The 15,597-nt window shown below is 36.0% G+C and overlaps 1 protein-coding gene across 3 annotated transcripts in view; it reads left to right on the forward strand.

The window, feature by feature from the left end:
• CEP112 (centrosomal protein 112) overlaps positions 1-15,597 on the forward strand; it is a 171,813-nt gene that overhangs the window by 6,142 nt on the left and 150,074 nt on the right. For all 3 annotated transcript variants that reach the window (XM_055794990.1, XM_027786856.2, XM_027786857.2), the window contains 2 exons: positions 4,013-4,109; positions 6,573-6,647. In XM_055794990.1, the coding sequence (XP_055650965.1) occupies positions 4,013-4,109; positions 6,573-6,647 (172 nt within the window). The remainder of the gene's footprint in view (positions 1-4,012; positions 4,110-6,572; positions 6,648-15,597) is intronic.

Here is a 15,597-nt window from a genome sequence, read left to right on the forward strand (position 1 = left end):
TTTTCCTCTGTGTAATTCTAACAGTCATTTGAAAAGTTGCTCTTAGGACTCTTGCATCTCCTCTTTCTGAGTACTGCAGTGTTAATGCTAAGGGGTCTTCTGGTTGCTTGAACTCAGATGCTCTGTGGTTTTGATAACAGACTTGTGGTTTAAGAAACAAAAGTGGGAAAGGGAGAAATTGCCAGCTTTGTTACCATTAGTGCTTTAGTCTTGCTGATACAAAGAACTGTTGGGAAGAGCTGTTCAGATGCCCTCAATAAAAAGAATGAAGTTTGATCTTATGAAAATAAGGAATGTGTTATGCTTTAGAAATGCTGTCATGCCGTGTCAAGATACCTGGCATATATCTGATCAGATTGTCTTGGTTGCTGGGAGTGGTGCCATCATGAGAAAGGATCACTCTGGGTGTTCAAAGCAATTAAGCAATACCAACACAACTGGGCCCTATTAGGCCTAATCTAGCATGTTGGTATCTCTACAAGGCCACATCTGCAGCATAAAAATGCACCTAATTTCTTCAAGTTCCTTACCTGTGCTGTCAGCTGCAGTGTTATTTGAGTGGGATGAGGCAGCATACTTTGGATCCAACTGGGGCTTGTCACCATTTGAGGAAGGCTGAGTACAGTTCCATCTACTCAGTCTCTTGATTCTCTGTGATGTTTTTTCTCTCTTTGGTACTTGGTTTATAGTAGAATATTGGAGATCTGACCCCTTTTCCCATTCACTATCTGAACCTAAGATTCAGCTTGGTCTGGCAAAGTTCTCAAAGTCGTAGGTGGGCTATTGAGACTTTATTTCATTTACTTTGTCCTGTGGGACTGTAGCAATACCTGACATTGGTGATCAACAGATGGTTCCCAATGCTCTGAGTTTTCTGGAGACCCTTACTGCATATGCATTTCATACAAGCAGAAGCACGTAAATGGTATGGCATAAATTGCTGGTTTAAAGAAATCTGAAAGTGAAATTTAGCTGTATAGGTATGGCTGTGCTAGTGGGTACTCATACTGAGAATGGAGCTGTGTCTAAGGAAATTTGAATTTTGTTGGCAATTAGAAATTTTGATAGCTCTGTAGATTACATACATTAATCTTCATAGAAATGAAAAACTTGTTACATGTATGAGTTATGCAGGAAGAAATAGTGAAGGTAAATGTTTCAGCTGTTACATTTTGTAGAAATAGCTTTTTAAAAACTTATTTACAAGTGTCTATATTAAGATGTTGCTATACTCAACATATAGATCCTGTCTGTATTTACAGTTTTGAATGAGCTGTCAGTTTAAGATGTAAAATATTAATTTCAGGAATCTGCAGTTTGTAGAGAGAGTCAGCAGATGGTGATCTTGTTACATTAGACTTGTCTCTTTACTCAGAATGTGCATCAGGAAAATTGTATCAACAGGCATGTAATATATGTGGCTGGGTGAAAATTTTGCCTTCCAACCATGACTCAGTTCTTACAGATAGACTACAACGTTTTTCAGGGTAAAATAGATAATGTCAGTGAGAAATGTTTGAGTAATTTTTTTGATGTTGTTTATCTCAAGATTCCCTCCTTTTAAAAAAAGCAAACAAATTGAGAAGTTCTTTTAGAAGTTATTTTTATCTTTCAGTACACAAACAACTTTACATAGAAAAGCCAAAATACTCATACAGAGAAGTATATCTGGCTAAATAAGAAGTAGATAGACAAACCTTACTTGCAAAAACTAGGACGTAAGTGAGTAAGACCAAGCCAGCTGGTGCCAGAAAGGTGCATCTTTATTTTGAAACATGAGAGAATTTGTTTTAGGAATGTGTAGTTTGGTTTGAACAGAAACCTGGTCTTTCTGACCCCATAGGAAAATTCTACTGTATGTTTATAGATAATGCCTGAAGAATATTGTTAAAGGTCAGTGTGTAGCCGTTTTGTACCAGGAGGAACCATTGAGTTTCCCTTACTTTGTTCCTAGTAGGAAATTATTTACTGATTTTTTATTAGCAGCAAATTGCTTCCTTCTTCCAGGCTAGCTCACTGTTTTGGCTGAAGCAGGGCTGTTGTCAAGACTCTGGTGGTTCCCCACTCACCTGTTGTGGGAGGAAAGAAAAAAACTTTGTAATTTCTGGAGCCTGACTTTGTATCAGCAGAAGGCTGGGAAAGGGAGTGAGTGGATAGTATATTCTTGATATGAGCAAAATTGTGGTCCATCCTTAATGGTTTTTCAAATTCTGTTTATAGAATAAAGCAAAGCAATTTCCTTTTCAGTTCCTCTTCAAAATAGCAAATACAGAACTAAGAATGTATCTAGACTTTCCCCTCATTTTGTTAATTTAGAAATATTGCAAGTAACTTGGGTTGGTTTGAATATTTATTGATATTCCTTAATCTCTTAATGATAGGGGCGTGGATTCTGTTTTCTTCCATTTTAAACAATTGAAACTTTATTGAATTTTTAGGTCATCTGAGTATTGTTCAGAAGAGTTGGCTGATGAAAGTGCAGATTTACTGACAGGCATTTGTCTCCTTTTAATGAAAGATAATTTTGTGTCAAATGAACACTTGGTAAGAAATGCATTATTTGGAATGCTAGAGATAGTCATTGCATTATATTTCTTTTGATCTTTTTTACTTCTGAGACTTTGCTTATCTGAAGTATTTACTGCTCTGTAACTGTTATTTTGCGTCCAGGTATGTTGTTGGTATTTGCTGGTGCTGGAAGGGAAGGTATGCTCCCAGTTGTTATATTTCACTGTTCCCTGCTGTTTTGATGAAAGCTGGGGCAGTGTGCTTCATGAACAGTTTGTGTTTGTCTTCCTAGAAGTGACTAGTTTGTATTGTACATCCAACAGTTGTCTTTCTGTTCATAAACACTTAATCCGTCTCTGTCTTTTTGGTATAACTTACTAATTTGCAGCCAGATGGAAGGAAAGAAAGGTATTTTAATGGTCTGATTTGATTTTAATACAATATAGCTAGTCATAGGAAGGTGAATGGATTAAGAGGATTTTTTTAATTACTTTGTGTGGATTTGACAGCGGAGTGTATGCCGAAGGGTGTTTTGCTACTGCTTTGGATCTTTTGCTATATCAACCTATTTAATAACCTTATTTTTATTTTATTTTGTTCCAGGCTGTTCTTTCCTTTCACTGTTCTGTAGTTGAGAAATGTCTGTTGACCAGGTGCATCAGTGAAGGTTATCTTCACCTGTCTGCTATTCTTAATTTCCTTTTGTTCAAGTGTTTTATTTATGACAAAAGCTTTTCCAGAAAATCCCTGTTCTCTATTTTTCTCTATTGGACAGAGTACTTGTTCATGCTGTACTTGTATCCTGAGTTGTGGACCTTTCTTTACCATCCCCCCGTACATACCACTGTAGTCTGTAAAATAGAGCTGAAATAAAATGCAACTAATGCAATCTTTATGACTTGTATCTTTGACATTTTACTCTGGCCTTTCAAGTCATCACTTTTCTATTGAGCTGTATGTGTAGTTCTTGTCCTTATCTTTGGGTTTGTATGTTATATGATATACCTTGATCTAACCTATTTTTTTGGTCTTCAGAGTCTTCTCCTCTATGATGTGGCCAAGCATCACCTGAATTCTTTTTTGCTCTCTGACTTGCTGGATTTTATCCTATGCTGTCTCATATGCTTAGCAATTTTGTTTCAAAAATATTCTCCTAGATCAGCCTTGTTGGCCAGCTTAGATGTATTCTAAAATTTGTTGGGAGATGTTGGATCATGTAGTAATAGAAATGCAGAAAATGCCTTTTAATATACTGTGATACACAAAATATTGCTGGTGGTTTTGTTGGTGTGGGGTTTTTTGGGTATTGGTTTTTTTAATGGGATGCTTAACGCTTTTGTTTGCCTTTAACAATAATTTTTTCTTCTACTGTTTTTGATCTTTACATCTTGACAGTTATTCTCTTGTATATTTTCAAAGATTTTATTTTAAGATTAACATCCTTTGTGTGGCACAAGTTGTTGAAAATGATTTCTCTTTCTGCTTGCTTTTTTTTTAATAACAGGGAAAGATTCAAGTACGATGGGAAGTCAGCATTAAGATCACATTCTATGAGTCCTCCTCGCCAGACAGATAGAGATAACCTAGCCACACCACTGTCTGTAAGATGCTTCTCCTTTTTGCCATAAAACTTGTTCTAGTTTCAATTAATTGTTTGTGTATATCCCTGTAAAGCTGTTACATCTAATTGCATGAGTCATGATCCCTGTGTACAAGTGCAGACATTTGGGAAGGAGATTTAGGAAGGACTAAAGCTCATCAAAATCTGCCCTCTGCCAGTGCAGGGGAAAAGAATTTCTTGTAGGATGCTCTCAATTCATCCTAATGGTTGACCTCTGTTTAGTGTAGCGTGTTTAATGTCTGCTGCATTGTTTTCCCTTAGGCTTGGCAAAACTGACTGTATTGACATCATCTTGTATTTTGCAATAGTAGATTAAAGAAAGCTGCATAGATGTCTTTGGCTCTGTTTAGTGATGGTTGACCTCTGAAAGAGTGAATTTTGGACAGTTCGTTTTATCAAACTTTCCACAACTAGCATTATGGCTGATGGAAGGACACTAAACAGACTTTATGTAAAACCCTTTTAGTCCAAAATATTTAATAACATTGTATGTGTAATTGCAGGCATTTAAACTGAAATTTACTCCTGACAAATATGTTATCAACAAGTATGCTGTTTTCCTTCACAAATGTGTACTGTAGCCTTGTAGTGTCTAGTCTTTATTATTGGAGAGGTCTGTCTCGTACGATTCTTTTACCACAACCAGTGCATCTGTAACAGCTCTCATTCCTCCCTGAAACACTGAATTTGCTGTATGTCTGTTGTAGGTCTGCCCACACTTATTTTTTGATTGTATCAGAGGAAGTTTAGAAATATTGCAGCTGGAAGTGGGCTGTTGACACCTGAGCAATTCATATAGATTATTCTTACCCTTCTTTACTGAGCACAATCAAGAATTTATGAGGACATGAAGTGCAAGTGGGTTAAACTGGAAGCTTGGTTGTGAGGTCTGTCTTTCAGAGGAAATTTGTGTTCTGCTATGCATTTGGAATAGAGAACTAGCAAGGGGATGCTTTGTTGTGGCAGGCTGCAAATGGTCTGTGGGCAAAAATCGAATGTCTCTGCTCTAGGCTCTGGTTGGTATGAATGTACTTGTGTGTCTTGGTTGTATATATACAAATGTAATTTTAAAAAGAAATGCCATAATGAAAAATAAAAAATAAAACAGATGCTGGATTTACTAAATTTCTCCTTATTGGTTTCCTGTTTGTTTTACTTAAAGAAATATTTTTTATGGAATGGTTATCGTAAAGAAAAGGATTTCCTTCATCTGAAACCTGGATTTGGGGCTTTAAAGTTTTTTTGGGTTTTTTTTGTTGGCGTGGTTTGTTGTTGGTGGCTTATTTTTTTGTTGTTGTTGTTGTTTTGCTTCGTTTTTGTTCCTGGCTCTGCCACAGGCTTCCAGGGCAGTATTAGACAAATCACTGCACTTCATTGTTCTTCAGCTCCATATACTGGATTCTGCTGGGATTACAGCTTTAAAAGGGCCTTTAAGTGAAATAATCCTCTCTAGCTTTGCCAAACAGTTTGATGGAAGTTTGGCTGGCTGGAACAAATAATATCTTGTTCTGTTGTCAGTGACGCACAGATGTTCTGGCATAATTCAGGCCCAGGTAAAGGAACAGGGAGTCTTTTAAGAAACATTAAGAACTGCTTCAACCAAGTGTTGATTAACTGAAGTCAAAGCTCCATTCACTATACGTTCATAACGAATGAGCAGTTTTAAAAAAGAGGTGCTTGCATGCCAATACACAAACCTCTTGCTGACAAAACTTGGTGAGACGAAGTAATTCATGCTTCATTGTTCTGTTTTTTTAAATAGCCTTATATCTCAGTTAAGGAAAACTTTCTATACCAGCTCCCCTACTTAATACATTAAATACAACCAGTAGTTACTGTTATCGTAGAGGAAAAACTTTCTTCTGAAAGACATAGCCTGGCGCAACAGTAACGACAGTCGTTACAGAATGTTGGAAAATCTTTCTGCAAAGAGGACCCCAGGCTTGAGCTGGGCAGGAGTTAGGCAGTCCTCCGCCTTGGCAGTACTAGCCACTGTAACTATCGCTGCCTTGCTGTGTTTTTTTGTTTTGGTTTTGGTTTTTTTTAAATTTATTTGAAGGCTGATCTCTGAATTCTGGATTAGCCCCACAAAGACACTGTTGAGATGGATCATTTCTAGAAAAAGTATGTTGCCTGAAGAACAAAGTATTTTGATTTTTGTGTAGTAAACTCACTCTTTGTAAAGGAGGCTGTTGCTTTGGAAATAAATAAAATAAAGAACAAAATTAAAGTGAGGAGGCAGGCTAATTTATCATCTGAATTCCTTTCTTAGCACAGTATCCTACTGGTAACTGAGCCATTTAGATTAAAGCTGTCAGAGGTATCGTGACACTACTAAGAAGTGCAGCATAGGCACGGCCAAGTCAATGAGAAGCTTTTTTTTTTTTTAGACTATATATCTGCCAACTCTTCTAATATTTTCTTTGACTTTTTTATGTTCCAGGACCATCGTCATAAAAAACCCAGTTCTTTGGATGACAGTGACCTTGAAGCACGTCTCAATAGTTGGAATCTTGGGGTAAAATAAACAGAGTACTTATTTATTGACCTGAAATGACAACTCCTTAATAATGTAGCCTGCATCTGAATTTAGTCAACAAAACTTTATGTAGGAATCCATCTTCTAGAAATGAATTGGTAAAGCTTGGAAAAATTAATGATGAATGCATGTCATTTTGAGAAGAAAATGTTAAAAATGCCTCATTTGTAAACAATAATAATCCTATTGTATTCAATATAGCTACTGATAGATCAAGCAAAATAACAATACCTGCTGGTCAAAACCAAGTGTCTTACTCTGGTAGAAATTCAGACTGTTTCGTGGTAACTCAACAACATAATTTTGTATTTATGCTTGTATAAGTGAAAGAAAAGCTTGCCTTTCTGTATTTTATTTTTTTTTTAAGGAATACATAATTTGCAAGCTATTAATACAACTTAACAGGTCTTTTTGTCAGAGTTTGGCTCCATTTGGAATTGTTCAAGAAGTCTTTCAGTGTGTTCACCCCTTTCCTTTTAATAATTAGAATCTTTAGACCAGCTTTGTGGCTTTTTCTCATGGAAAGAATAACATGTCTTTGCAAATGTTTTGCTGAGGAAAGAATCTACCTTTGTGGAAGCTTCTGCAGCACTTTGGCCCATGTTCTTGTTTGGCCTTGACTTTAGAATTTTTTTGTGAATATGGTACTTTTGCTACAATGCTGAGATTTTTTCCTGACTTTGATGCATCAAAACTAAAGTATCTGAAAGAGAATCTGCTGTGGATAGGATAAGGAGGAGTTCTTTCTTGGACATCCCAACAGCTTCAGAACTAGTGTTTATTGGATCTCAGCAAAAACTTAGAAGATACCTTCCCAAAGCTTTCCAAGTTTATATCTCGGAGGAATTTAATCTGTATTAAAATTTTTTAGGCTCTAAACCACTTTTGTAAAACACTGCTGTAAAATCAAATCTATTCTCAAGCTTTCATCTTTTCTTAGGATTTGAACACATCCTCTATATTTTTGGGCTGGTGAAACTCAAGAGGTAAATACAGTGAGGCAGTAAATACATTTTTAAAGGAGAGATGAAGAAATTGCTAGCTATGATTGATGCAAACCTGTGTTAATTTTCTTTGATGTTTGTACAAATTTAATACACGGGGCTTGATCTATGTGGTGTTTCTGAACAGCTAAATATTTTGGACCTAGACATATTAGATGACTTCAAATTTTATTTTAAGTCTACTATCCCCTTGGTTGTATTTTCTGTGGTATTGGCCCACAACAATATTAAGGTCACAGTGAAGTTCCATCTCTCTGTAGCTGTATTCTGCTGTATTTTTTCTGTCATGATGTTTTGTCTTTTTTTTAACCCTTTTGCTTGTACCACCAAATCTTTAACCTGTTTGATTAGGATTAATATCCTCTTAACAATTTAATTTTATGAAGATCACTTATTTTAATAAAGATTGTTCTTTCTTTTCTTTCTCATTTTCTGCTTACTCTCACAGGTTGAAAGCTCACTCAGTTGTGTTTGGGAGAGAGGGCAGCTGAAGTTAGGAGGGATGAGAGCTTGTTTCTAATGAAATACTTCAGCTTTGTTTTTTTAAACATAGTCATGTATTTTCATGTTGTCATTTTAATCAGTTACCAAATAATCTTCCTTCTTTCTACACTATTTCAGCCCAGAGGGATATGACAGCATTTGAAAATCTTGCCTATTACACCCAATGTTTTGCATTGATGGCTAACTTCTCTTCAGTAAAAACATAAATGTTAACTGTTTTGTGTCCTTGGTGTTTCTCGTGCCATTTTGGTGCCTCTTTGCATTCTAAATGCAAATTGCTTGCTTGCTTTGCTTCTGAGAGAGAAGGAAGTCTTGACCTTGAGACAATCCAGGAACTGCCTGACTGCTTTCTCCAAATTGAAGGTGGAGTTTAGTGAAAATGCTGGTCTGGGTGCATGGTATTGCTCTTTGGAACTCCGTGTCTTTTACAGGGTAATACAGGAACCACTTCTAGCGCTTCCAGAGTTAAACAAATGTGTGTTTTTAGGAACTGCAGTTTTGTAAGGTGGGGAGACTGGATCTTCAGAAAGCTTTTTGATAGCAGTCAACTCCAATTTGCAAAAGCACTGTGCAGGTGTCTTTCAGACAATGTGCAAGCAGTCACTTGCAGTTTCTATATGTTTGGGCTGCATAAATACCTGGATTATAAGTGCAGATAATTTTAATACTTTGAGCTCTTAAAGCTTAAGGGGGAAACTTGCTCATGGCCATTTTACAAATTGTTCCAATTGATGCTGACAAAGAATCTTTTTATATCTAACGTTCTTATATCAGTGTTGATCTGCCTACTTGCTTATCTCTTTAATTTTATTTGTTTTTTATTTCTTTTTCTAATTGAAATTCCAGTTTTCAATCACATTGTGTTGATAATGGATGGTTATTAAACTATGATGATCCTCCACTGATATGGGAGCTCTCTTGGATAACAAATTGGCTACCGTGACACATAAATCAGTTTTTCAAGTCTCCTCTCCAGGGATGGTAATTAAACAAGTCGCTAGTGAGAGACTTTGATTGCCTGATAAGACTTGTTGGGAGTTACTTGACAAAGAGGATTTGAGGTTGTAAAAGAGCGGTCTGTCAGCAGTTGTTGTTGAGCAGTGTTTCCTTGCTATGGATCACGGCCCCCAGTGGGTTCTCAAACGGTCATGAAGAGTTAAGTAGAGTTGCATGCTTACAGAAGAATATATAATTAAAAAAAAGAGCTTACTAAATGGTGGCAGCACGTCATAATCTGGAAGGTTTGAGTGTAAGATGTGACTATTATTTTAAGCATTTACATTGCTGTAGGAGCATCTCACTATCTTTTAATTGCTAGCCACATTTGCAGACCATTTTGAGAAACTTAAGTGATCCCACCTCAGATACAGAAGACCCTTGACCCAAAAGAATATTTCAGGAATGGGGAAAAGTTAGGAAATGCAGAACAGCTTTCACTTTCAACTGCCTACTATAAAGAACAGTTGTTTTTAAAACGCTTTTCAAAATTTCTTTGGTGGTGGATTTTTTTATTTTTAGTTTTTCTTGTGTGTCAAGGAATAAATGTTGAATCGAGGTTGCTAGTCTGGCAGAGAATGTGTGCTTCCATACATTTTCTTTGCAGTGATGGTGACAACTAATCCTAGGAATTTCAGACAAGTCCTTATACAAGGATTTTTGTCGGTAGCAATCCTTGAAATTTTAGGAAGCTATTTTTGTTTCAAGCAAATATATGTGGAGAATATGCTTTTATTCAAGAATCGGCAAGTATCTAGATAGGTGCTCTGCGTAAAGGTGAAAAAAGTTAACATCTTCCAGCTTGAGTTGTTGCTACACCTTCACTGTTCCAGTATAGTTTGTCTGGATTATAATGACCGTTATAAACTGCTTATCTTTTGGGCTTCTACTTTGATGTATTGTAAACTTCATTGTCTTCAACGGTTGTGTATTTTTAAGGTCACAGACTGAATGTGTTTTCACTTTTTATTATATGCTTACATCAGTGGCTGAGATACTTTTATAATTAAAAGTATTGTAGAAAGTTTTGGGAAATAATTTTTATTATTTCTCTATTAAGCAGAGATGTCAAATCTTAGGAGACTGTAATATGGAGGCTTCAGATATTTGTTATTAGTAGTAATAACATTTTTTATGCAGGAAGTAAGACTGCTGCCTTACTTTGCAAATATTGTTGCTTCCCGTGAGTAATAAAATAATTTTTTCCATTTGCCTCGCAGCATTCCTGATTATCTCTATCAAACATTTTATTGTTCAAGTTCTTTAGATTCTAGTCATGCATGAATAAATGTTGGTTTCTTTTTTTTAAGTTGAGGTTTGATTGTGATAAATTTGCTTTTCATACATGGAATACTAATATAAGTAATTTAAAATACATTATAAAATGTGTGTTTCTTAGCTTTTATTGACTCTTATCTAAACTGATGTGGGCACTATCCTTTATTAAGTGTTCATTCCTTGAAGTTGCGTTTGCATTGTAGAAAATAAGAAATCCTATTGTGTTGCCATTCAAAGGGAAAAGTTTCAGAGCCAGGAGTTGAGCAGACAAATGCAAGTAATCTTTGGTTGTGTTGCCGCTTTGAACTTTCTTTGTCATTCCTTAGCTGTTTAGGGACAGCCTCAACTTCACATTAGTTATATCTCAAAAATAATAGAAATATTGTGAAATATATTTAATATCGGGAAAAGAAGCTTGCTGGATCGTGGAATTAAACTTGCTACACCCCTACTCCCCAACACCCTTCTTATTTTTTCCTCTTGTAGTTAAGCTTTTTAAACTGTAGACAAACATAATGTTTGGATAGAAAATTTTGTGTAAAGGAACAGCAATGAATTGAACCCCTGCATATTCTTACCTGACCTGCCTATATATATGTTTCATGATGCTTCTGATCCAGCTTTGTTTGTCATTGTAGCCAATTTTAGGTGTGACAAAGTAACTCTTTTAAACATCCCAGGAAATTCAGCACTTCCGTTTTAGGTAAAAAACATACAAAGAGATTGTACCCTCGCAAAGGGGGTTTTAATCAGGGAAAATGTAATTTTTCATCACCGGAATTCAGCCAGCCAGGACAAGAATTAACTGTTTAGCTTTTTCCAGAAGTGGTGTGGGGTCTTCATCCCTGGACCCTCAGGACTTGCCCAGAAGAATTTATCATGGGAAACGTTATTGCTTAGTAAAGGTTTAAGAGGACTTAGACCAAAGAAATTCTGTGGTCAGTGGCTGGCATTACATTCTCCTTTCTTGCAGAAATTACATATAACGCAGGGTTAAAGCAGACGCAAGCACAGAGAGTTCTTGGGTGGCTGCAGCAGCAGTGTATGGTATGCCTGTTTTGTGTACTTGGCTCACATCTGCCTGTGTCTTTCCAGTCTAGTTAAGCTCAACCATTTCTGTACAAACCATTTGATTATCTTTTGTTTGGTTTCTTAGTCTGTCTGCTTACTATAAACATACCTACTGTATATGTTGTGGTGTTGGAGGGCAGCAACACTGTAAAAACTTTCCCACAGTGAACTCCAAGTGATGTTGTGACTTCAAAAAATAAATTCAACTTCTATGCTGACAAACAATCTTCATGTGCTTTAATGTCCTTCCACTAAGACTGCAGAAGCAGCATTAAAGTGAACTTCCCTACAAATTATGATGTTAGATAAGAATGTCCTTACTCAAATTTCCTGAAGCTACTCAGCAGTTATTTCTGTAGGGAACATGCTAGCTGGGTTTGTTAGATTAAAGTAAGAATTTAGGGCAAGGTTCAGTTTAGTTGCTTACCATTTCAAAATCTTAAGTGTTCTTAACTCTTTCATGTGTGTGTTTTCCATCCTTGTTTTGAAAACAATCACATTCTCTCTTTGAAGAAGCTTAAGGGGGAATGTGCAACAAGTCTGCTGTTCCAAATGTGGTTTTTTTTTCCCTGAATCTTAATACATACAACATACCTTCTGACTCTGTTACCGAACTGTAATAAGCTACAGTCATGCATTACTGAAGATAAGTGTACCTTGATAAACATCTTCCAAAGAACGAAATGCGACTTTGGAAGGGGTAGAATGGAAGCATAACATTAACGTTGTCATTGTGGTGGTATTTACTGTGTCAAAAGAGCAGAAGCTTTGGTATACATGACAGATACAAAGTTTTTGCACTATTTTCAGCCTGAGGGATGAAATGTAGTTGATGTCTGAGGATGAGTCTGGTGCAGGTACTTAGTGCTCAAAATTGTAAATTGTGCTTTTTCTGCACTGTTCTTGATTTTGGGGGAAACCATTTCAGCTCAGTTTACTTTTATCACTGCCTCACTCATTGCTTGCAGTGGTAGCTTATGAATTGTATACTGCAAAAATGTTTCATTTTGACTGCTGTAGGTGGTGTTAAATAGAAACTGAAAATACTAAAGTTAAAAATTGCAGCTAATTTGCCTCCAATTCAGTTTTGGAATCTGTGTTTTTATGCAGACTTCTGCCATACCTCTTTCAATTTAGGAGGATAACTATATTTTCATGAAGTAGATAACTCCTCTTAAGTAATAGGGATCTCTTAGTGGGGATCTGATCACCCAAAGCCTCCCCAACTCTGGTTTATGAGGACTCAGGTACTAGAAGGTGACCATGCTAGTCCTCACAAATTGAAACATGGTTTGTTGTTGGTTTGATGGCCTAATAGAACAGGAGAATCCAGAATCTTTTCTACAAAGAAATTCAAAATGCCATTTTTGTTAAGAAGTGGTATTTAGAAGTTAGAGTTCAATTCTAGTTCAAATAAAGATGTCTTTCATGATGACATTTATTTGGTTCATAGTCTTAAAAAAGCATGTGATTTACTGTTCTTCTCATGGCCGTCCTTCAGTTTCATACATATGTATTTTGGTTTGTCTTTGACCTTTTGCTTGTTATTTTTAAATTTGCATGTTTCTCATAAATACAAGCTTTTTTCTTTTTTGGGCATTCTTTATTGTGATATTCCCTCTTTAATGTGGTATAATTTTGAGAACAAGAAGTTTTGCAGAAGACCAGCATGAAAAGAATGAATGTTGAGGCATTAAATGTTTACAGATCAGTTTAAGTGGATATAATCCACAGCAAGTAACAAAGTGGGAACATTTAACTTCAAAGCACATATGGCTGCTGTTACAAAATCAAAAAATGCAAGACTAAAGCCATACAAAGTATTAGAGACACATTTTCCTTCTTTCTCATAAACAAGTAAGATATACCTTAGCTTTTTACATTGGGTTTGAAATGAAGACTGTAAACATTTCACGGTCAGATAAAGTATTTGAATTAATTGCAAATATTTACAATGATCTTTAGCTTTAAAAAAGCAAAAGTAAAGGGTGACTGCATTCATTCTGCATAAGAGAGGGGGCTTTTGGAAAATAGTTATGCCTTTGAAATGTGGTTCTGCAGCCTTACCTGCTGGAATTCTGCGAAAGCTATTGGTGAAGGCTTTCCGAGTTACCTGCTGCTCTGTTTTCTGGGGAGCCAGATCAGGCGTCTGCCTTGAGCGTTTGGCAAGTTGCCTTTAGTGCTGGGCTATCTGTGCAGGTGGTGGTGAGGTGTGTGGGGGGCATGGGCAAGTAGGTGAAATGACCTAGAAGGAAGAGTAAAACCAGAGAATTATAGACAGAAAATACTCTTGCAGGTACGCATGTCGGACAAAGAAAATCCTCCTAATTTTTTCTGGTTTAGAATGTCTGTACTTTTGACTTCCTCCCTCTCTTGATTATTTATTTATCCCCCTCCACTGTTATCTATCTTCTGTGGTTAATGTCCTGTGATGTTCTCACTCCTGTATTCCTCTCCTCACCATTCTCCTCTTCTGTGTCCAAAATTGTATTTTTTTTCTTTTTGCAGTAGGTTCATGCAGGATTCCTTTATTCACTCATGTCCACTCATGTTTTTTGTATGCCAGTCATTGTGGCGTAGTCAAAAAAAGACACCAAAACCCACTGAAATAAAAACAATCTAGGATGTTTTATATGAAAGGAAGTTTAACGCATGTGTTTTAGTGAAGTCATTGACAATAAAGAGGAATAGGTTATTTGTTAGATGACTGGTGTTCTTATACTTTCAGCTACAGTATTAAAATATTAGATAATACTATTCATTGAAATTGAATGTATATGTTAAATGTGAATACCTACAACTACTTTTGGGTGAAATATGACAACTCTTGCACAGCATATAGAAATCCTACATAACCTTTTAGGACAGGAAATGAATAATACTGTATCAAATTGAAATTTCAGAGGGATTAAGCCTCTTTTTCACTGATAAATTCAACACAAATTTATTTCATAGTACTGGGGAAGGTGCAAGCATTTGATAGATTGGCCTGCCTCATAGATCAATTTAATCTTAAAAAAAAAAAAGTAGACTAAATGTTGTAAGAAGTGAATTAGTCACATTCATATTCCAAATCTCACTGCCACATTTTACAAGATTATACCCTTGGAAGCTTTTCTTGGGTGTTACGCATTCTCTGTGATGTGATGTTTGAGCCTCATCGTCTGAGAAAATTAAAAAGATATAGCTGTCTGATAGAGGAAGTGGGTTGTGAACAATGTTTTGTATTCAGTTCTTAAAAATAGTGATTAAAAGAGCTGCTTTAATTATACAGTAGTGTTAATGAATTATTTCCGTATGTTTTGCCTCTATGACTTACATGTGTGGATATAGTTTCAATGCAGTCAAACTGTAGTTTTTCAAAAAGACTAGATGAAAATCACTGTAATCTGTAAATTTATTCTAGCTTTACACTGATTTAAATGAAAAATTATACAATAAAGCTGGAAATCTTTTGCATAAACTATCTATTTCACTGCCAAATTCTTTTAAAACATGCATTGATGGCATTTTTACAACCACTGAAGGGTTTTTTTTTTGGGGGGGGGGGGGGGGGGGAGGTGCGATTTTTGATCCATTTGCATTAGGAAACACTACCTACTCAGCAAGTTTTAAAATTTTAATGTCCAACAGAATGATCTCTTACAAGGATTTTCTATTTCCATAACTTGTAAAAGGTGGCAGTATGTTATTGGACCTTTGCATTCTGCTGAGTGCTTTTCTTAAGGATTGCTGAAATGTTCTAAAGGAGAAAGAATTACGCCCTGGAAAATTGTGTGTTACTTGTAGGTTACAGACATGTATCTAGGGACAGTGCTATTTTGATTATTTGCAGATTAACTGTGTTTTAATAGATAAAACCTGCTTTCCACTAGAAAATTTGATTGAGCTGGTGTGTATGTCTGAAGGCATGCTTAAATCCCTTCTACTGTTGTTCTTTTGAGTTACGGTGTTATATATAAATATAGTTACTGTGTTAAGTGCATCCTTGCTGATACAGATTACCTCTCAAAGGATGCAACCAAAGTTGTCATTGCAAACTTTTATTAATACTTGGAGATATTTCTTAGTGTTGT

Source organism: Falco peregrinus, chromosome 2 (assembly GCF_023634155.1).
Source record: "Falco peregrinus isolate bFalPer1 chromosome 2, bFalPer1.pri, whole genome shotgun sequence".
Lineage (NCBI taxonomy): Eukaryota > Metazoa > Chordata > Aves > Falconiformes > Falconidae > Falco > Falco peregrinus.